At 36.6% G+C, this 7621-nt stretch overlaps 1 protein-coding gene across 1 annotated transcript in view; it reads left to right on the top strand.

The window, feature by feature from the left end:
* Positions 1–7621, top strand: part of yjefn3 (YjeF N-terminal domain containing 3) — a 40487-nt gene that overhangs the window by 28571 nt on the left and 4295 nt on the right. The window contains exons 3-4 of the mRNA XM_016527085.1: positions 4169–4279; positions 5867–5980. Coding sequence (XP_016382571.1) covers positions 4169–4279; positions 5867–5980 — 225 coding nt within the window. The remainder of the gene's footprint in view (positions 1–4168; positions 4280–5866; positions 5981–7621) is intronic.

Genomic DNA, 7621 nt, shown 5'->3' with positions numbered 1-7621 from the left:
CGTTTTTTTTTTAATTTGTCTATTTAGTTTAGTTGTCAGTATTTTTTTTATTTTTTATTTTATTAATTTTTTTATTAAGAATTGTATGTAGTTATAGTATTTAAGGCCTGTCAAAGTTAAGAACTGGTACCATTATTTATTTATTTTTGTCCAGTTACATAGTTTTTATTTTAATAAATTTTTATTTTATTACATGTTTTCATTTAGTTTTAAAAAAAATTCTAACACTGTGCCACTCTGAGGAGCCCCGTCCGCTTTGAAATCTCATTACTCCAAAATCCCAATTGAAATTCTTCCACAACAACAACAACAACAACAAAAGATTATGCGTCTGTCTGTTAGACAAAGTTGTAATTGTCAGATAAAAACTCAAGACTCAGTTACAACACGTTATTGTCAATTAAAAACTCAATTACAAGACATAAATTCACAATATGAGAAACAAAGGGACATGGGAGATTGTGAGAAGTTGTTAGGCGATAGTCACAATTTCTGAGAGACAGTTACAAGAAATTGTCGCAAATTAATTTGCAAAAAGTTGTAATTATGAGAAATAGTTCCAGTTCTGAGTAAAACTCCACATTGTGAGACCATTTTTGAGATATACAGTGGGGAAAAAAAGTATTTAGTCAGCCACCAATTGTGCAATTATTTTATTACATGTTTTCATTTAGTTTTAAAAAAAATTCTAACACTGTGCCACTCTGAGGAGCCCCGTCCGCTTTGAAATCTCATTACTCCAAAATCCCAATTGAAATTCTTCCTTTTAATTTAAGTTTAAATGGCATTTTCAATTCGATTCTATATTAAACACAGCCCTGGTGCTAATGTGTGTCAGGTTGAGGGTAAAAAAAAAAGTGCAAGAGCAATTAGTCAAGACCCTCTCTAGAGAGCTCATTTGCTGGAAGCATGGAAGTGAAATCTAGGGGTTCAGTGGCTCCGAACAGGAGCAGATCAGAGCGGCGGTCTCCAGAGTCCTGGCAGGAGTTGACACAACGGAGGATTCCAGCACAGCTGCAGCAGACCTGCAAAAGAAATGAACAATGCATCCACTGGCTAGTGGCTACAGCTCCCAGGAACACTCCATTCCATGTCATTTTCCAGAGCAGAAGAAACAGACGGAACAGAGACAAAGAGAATGGATATTATTTCATACAACACATAATCGCACGAGCTTCATGTAAATTGATCATCCATATCTCAAGGCTGAACTTTCAGGAATTATTCTGGACATAATTCAGTTAACCGTGAATACGATTTTGAGCACTAGCAAGGGACTCAATCTGTGAAATGTTGAGAAACTAATAACCAGCAACACAATTACCAGGAACTGGTATTTATCATGAATACTGCTAAATAACACCATGAGCGATATCTTTCTGAAGTAATTTGTTTATCATTATCACTAGCTGACTGGTTTTATTGTGCATTTTGAGAATTTCTTGGTAGTGAATATTGTAGTGCACTTGATTTTGACAATGGGACAGCCATAGAAAGGGTTTCCTGAGCAGTGGACTACTTTAACTAGGGAGCGTATTGAGACGCCTTATGTAGCTAAAACCATGTCGATGCTGCTAGCAAACAGTGCAATAAAACTACAGGACAAATATTAGTAGTGTCGCGTAAGCAACTTTGAAACTTAAGTGGCCGAATAACGTATTTCACAGAATATTTTGTTAAAATACTAAAATACACAAGGACATCTGTGCAGGGTTGTGCAAATCAGAGAATTGTTTACGTTGGAATATTTTGAAAAGTCAAAATGATATCTTAATCGAGCCTATTTACTTTCCTGGTACAGTGTTTGATTCATTGCACAAAAAAGTTAGACTTTGTAATAATTCATCAAAATGTAATGTCGCAAATTAATTTGCAAAAAGTTGTAATTATGAGAAATAGTTCCAGTTCTGAGTAAAACTCCACATTGTGAGACCATTTTTGAGATATAAATATGGAAATAGTCACAATTTTAAGAGTTTTATGAGATACAAAAAGTCATAATTATGAGAAATAGTTGCAGTTCTAAAAAAAAGTTGCAGTTGTGAAATATGAAGTCACATTGTGAGATATAAAGTCACAATTTTTGAAATATAAATTTGTGATTTTGAGAAATAGTCACAATTACAAGATATGTTGCAGAAAGTTATGTTGAAACATTCTGAGAAATTCTGCAAATTCTGAGAGAAAAGTTGCAATTATGAAATATGAAGTCATATTGTGAGGAGTAGTCACAGTTTTTGAGATAAAAACGTACAGTTATGAGAAATAATCGCAATTACGCGAAATGTCATATTTGGGTCATAATTGTGAGAAATAGGTGCAGTTCTAAGAAAAAGTTGCAATTGCGAAATATAACGTAACACTAACATATAAAGTCACAATTTCTGAGAAATGTTTACAACAATTACAAGCCATGTCACAGAAAGTCATAATTATGAGAAATAGTGCAAGTTCTGAGAAAAATGTTGCAATTGTGAAATATGAAGTCACATTGTGATATATAAAGTCACAATTTTTTGAGATATAAATTAGCAGTTAAGAGAAATCGTCGCAATTACGGCATGTCGTAATTATGATTTGCAGAAAGTTGTAATTAAAAATTATGAAGTCACAGAGAGATTATTGATATTATAAGAAGTAACATTGCAATTTTGATTCTCATAAATGTGACCTTATTTCTCGTATCAGTAATGAGACACAATAATGAGTAATAAAGTAGCAATTATCCTATTATTATTATTATTATTTTTTTTACATTCTGAGACAGAAACAGGCTTCTATACAAAAGGAAGTTTTTTGGGGTCATATTATATCTTGCCTTGAGCACTAGAATCACCGCCTGTCAGATTCATTCTCCTCCAAATTTGCACTTTGACTTCTCCTTAAAAATCCCTTGTGACAAATCCAATGCACCATCATCGAAGGTGTTGAAAGTCTTTCATCTGTGGCCGGCCTGCAGTCGGGCGGTCTCGGGCCTGACGTCTCAGGGCGGCCTGAGGGTTGCGAAAGAGCCAGGCCAACCCAAACCAGACTATTGCGGTCACCATTCCATCTGGATTCAGTCAGGCTGACAGGCAGCGCCTGAAACGAGTTTTCTTTCTGATGACATCATCAAGCCCTCTTAGTTTTAGCTCCTCCCCTCCTGTCACTGCTTTTCAAAATCCAATTTTAAGAAATTTTAAAAAACAGCTTAACTATAGTCACACCACTGAAAATAGTTAACAGCTTTGCTACTTTGAGTTAGTTAATCCCAGATACTGCCCATTATAATCAACTTCGTTGACAAGCTCACTTTTGGCCAATAGGAACATTTCCTACTTATATTCCCCTTAAAATGACAACAGATGGAGACAGACGTTAATTTTCCACACTCAGACACGCGTTCAACTGGCATTGTGACTAAGACGACCAGCGATGATAAAGTAATCTAAACTTCATCAGCTCGCTAATGGAATATCCATGTCAGCTGATAATTTCTCTCTAAAGTGCCATTAGCTTCATTAGCGTCTGGCTTCCTCTCTTTCTCAGAAGTCTGCAATTACGCCCACGGTTGTGCCGCGATCCATATTTCAGCGCCGGTTAATTGGAGATGAATATAACATGTACATTACCTTAACTGTTGTTTTTACTCATTAGTCTGTTCAAAACATCATCTTTATGGTAAGATACTCATCAAGTATAGACGACTATAAGTAAAACATTTGTGGTTTGATTTCCTTAAAGAGTGTAACTTGCTCTGTGGTTCTATCAAAGCATTGCTGTTTGTTTATATTTCAAAACCAGCCAGGCATAGCAACAGCTTAACCAATGGCGTGCATTTGGGGCATGGCTATCTGTTTGGCTGGCCAATAGCAGATGGAAACCTATTTGAAAACAATTAAATTCTGTTTAGTAACTGAAATCACACGCCTCACCTTTAAAGACTTAATTTTGTGAGTGTGTACACGCTTCGGAAAATCTGAACAGTGCTGGTCCAGTTTAGAATCCTGTCAGAAAGTGTGTTATTTTAAGGCTGCATCCTGTGGCAATGTCTCCACGGCTCTTTACTATTGTTGCAACTGTTGCTGGGTTATTGCAATGAACATTACCTCTCCAAATGCATATAGGACCGAAATGAGACGTCTCCCTCCCTATTTAACTGTCTCTCTCTCCCTCTGTCTCTTTCCAGGCTTTTCCTTTGAGCTCCCTGAGTAAAAAGCAGCCCACCCTGCTGGTTGTTTGTGGTCCTGAACAGAATGGCTCCATTGGTCTGGTGTGTGCCCGCCATCTGCGCATGTTTGTAAGTATAGAGCACTGTGCCGCAGGACACGGCGAAAGAATGGATACTGATGGGGTGCTGTATTGTTGTTTAAAGTCAACATGAAATCATAATTGAGCCAATTTACTTTCTTAATGCACTTTCCTGGTATTATTGTGTATGGTTCATTGCACGTTCAGGGCTCAATGTTAAGGATTTTTCCTATACTTGCCCAGCCCATACTGTTTCAGTCAGAAATACGGCACATTACAAAAGTAAAATGGGTGTGGGAATGCTTTTTATGTTGACTTTGTTTATCTTTATTGAAAGAAACATTGCATCTCATTTGTTATTCCACCACGGAATAAAATTATGTAAATCTGAATTGTGAGACAAAAAGTCGCAATTACCTTTTTATTTATTTATGAACTTATGAACATTTCCATTTCCTGATTTTATCATTAAAAAAAGAAAACAATAAGAAAATATGATCCACCATGCTCCTCTGTGATGCTAGATTTATGGAGCATCAGTATTCGTCTTATTAATAAACGTACACTCTGTTAAAGTTATCCTTCTTTTCGTTCTGATGGAGTGAAGTTTGGCCAGTCCAGATTTGGCCAGTTTACAATATGAGATTCTTGGAACGAATAAAAAAACGAACAATAGAGGGTCATCACATGATGACAGCTGTTTTATACATTCCCGCTGTACATCTGCATGGATTCTTGTGTCCGTACCAACGTTATGTAAGAAATACATTAAGTTTAACTGCAGGATTGTAATGAACTTAACCGGCAACTTATCCAGACTGTATCCCGAGCAAGCGAGATGTTCAGAACCATAAATTTTAGTCCACTTTAATCACTTCTAATGTTCTTCTGAAATTAAATTATGAGGTAATTATGTTATGTGATTTATAAACTCAAAAATCCCCCTGCATATCCACAGGGGGACAAAATACTGCTTTAAAAACAGAAAGCTTTTGTGGACACTAAGCATGAACTGTCTGGTTCATGTATGGCAATCATGCAACACATTTTCATATCTGTTTTTCACAATAAAGGACGTATTTTTAAAACAAATACATAAAAGTACACACAATAAATTTTAAATGGTTTATTTCACACTGTTCATAGTTTTCAACATGTAATATTAGACTGTATCCCGAGCAAGCGAGATGTTCAGAACCATAAATTTTAGTCCACTTTAATCACTTCTAATGTTCTTCTGAAATTAAATTATGAGGTAATTATGTTATGTGATTTATAAACTCAAAAATCCCCCTGCATATCCACAGGGGGACAAAATACTGCTTTAAAAACAGAAAGCTTTTGTGGACACTAAGCATGAACTGTCTGGTTCATGTATGGCAATCATGCAACACATTTTCATATCTGTTTTTCACAATAAAGGACGTATTTTTAAAACGAATACATAAAAGTACACACAATAAATTTTAAATGGTTTATTTCACACTGTTCATAGTTTCAACATGTAATATTTCATATTTTCATAAAGGATTTTCATAATTTAAGACCGAAAATCTCAAACTGGAAGAAAAATAAACGGAGACATGGTAAAAATTGGCAATGCGTTAATCATCTACCTCATCTCTCTTTAATGTAGGAATATGAGCCCACCATTTTCTATCCCAAGCGTTCTCCTCAGAGTTTGCACCAGGACTTCACTGTTCAGTGTGAGAAAATGGACATCCCTTTCCTGTCCTATCTTCCGACGGAGGTAGGTGTCAGTCTTGAATAATGAAGCTCAGCCCACCAGCAGAGAGATGTCAATGTGATGTTCACTCTTCTGGACATCTGTCAATCCTAATCGAATCCCGTCTGACAGAGAGCTCATTTGCTGGAAGCATGGAAGTGAAATCTAGGGGTTCAGTGGCTCCGAACAGGAGCAGATCAGAGCGGCGGTCTCCAGAGTCCTGGCAGGAGTTGACACAACGGAGGATTCCAGCACAGCTGCAGCAGACCTGCAAAAGAAATGAACAATGCATCCACTGGCTAGTGGCTACAGCTCCCAGGAACACTCCATTCCATGTCATTTTCCAGAGCAGAAGAAACAGACGGAACAGAGACAAAGAGAATGGATATTATTTCATACAACACATAATCGCACGAGCTTCATGTAAATTGATCATCCATATCTCAAGGCTGAACTTTCAGGAATTATTCTGGACATAATTCAGTTAACCGTGAATACGATTTTGAGCACTAGCAAGGGACTCAATCTGTGAAATGTTGAGAAACTAATAACCAGCAACACAATTACCAGGAACTGGTATTTATCATGAATACTGCTAAATAACACCATGAGCGATATCTTTCTGAAGTAATTTGTTTATCATTATCACTAGCTGACTGGTTTTATTGTGCATTTTGAGAATTTCTTGGTAGTGAATATTGTAGTGCACTTGATTTTGACAATGGGACAGCCATAGAAAGGGTTTCCTGAGCAGTGGACTACTTTAACTAGGGAGCGTATTGAGACGCCTTATGTAGCTAAAACCATGTCGATGCTGCTAGCAAACAGTGCAATAAAACTACAGGACAAATATTAGTAGTGTCGCGTAAGCAACTTTGAAACTTAAGTGGCCGAATAACGTATTTCACAGAATATTTTGTTAAAATACTAAAATACACAAGGACATCTGTGCAGGGTTGTGCAAATCAGAGAATTGTTTACGTTGGAATATTTTGAAAAGTCAAAATGATATCTTAATCGAGCCTATTTACTTTCCTGGTACAGTGTTTGATTCATTGCACAAAAAAGTTAGACTTTGTAATAATTCATCAAAATGTAATGGCTTGCCCCGCCTCTGAAACGAGTTTTCTTTCTGATGACATCATCAAGCCATCTTAGTTTTAGCTCCTCCCCTCCTGTCACTGCTTTTCAAAATCCAATTTTAAGAAATTTTAAAAAACAGCTTAACTATAGTCACACCACTGAAAATAGTTAACAGCTTTGCTACTTTGAGTTAGTTAATCCCAGATACTGCCCATTATAATCAACTTCGTTGACAAGCTCACTTTTGGCCAATAGGAACATTTCCTACTTATATTCCCCTTAAAATGACAACAGATGGAGACAGACGTTAATTTTCCACACTCAGACACGCGTTCAACTGGCATTGTGACTAAGACGACCAGCGATGATAAAGTAATCTAAACTTCATCAGCTCGCTAATGGAATATCCATGTCAGCTGATAATTTCTCTCTAAAGTGCCATTAGCTTCATTAGCGTCTGGCTTCCTCTCTTTCTCAGAAGTCTGCAATTACGCCCACGGTTGTGCCGCGATCCATATTTCAGCGCCGGTTAATTGGAGATGAATATAACATGTACATTACCTTAACTGTTGTTTTTACTCA

The sequence above is a fragment of the Sinocyclocheilus rhinocerous genome, unplaced genomic scaffold, assembly GCF_001515625.1.
Source record: "Sinocyclocheilus rhinocerous isolate Xijiao unplaced genomic scaffold, SAMN03320098_v1.1 scaffold1294, whole genome shotgun sequence".
Classification (NCBI taxonomy): Eukaryota; Metazoa; Chordata; class Actinopteri; order Cypriniformes; family Cyprinidae; genus Sinocyclocheilus; species Sinocyclocheilus rhinocerous.
This window is presented reverse-complemented; position numbering and strand designations above follow the sequence as displayed.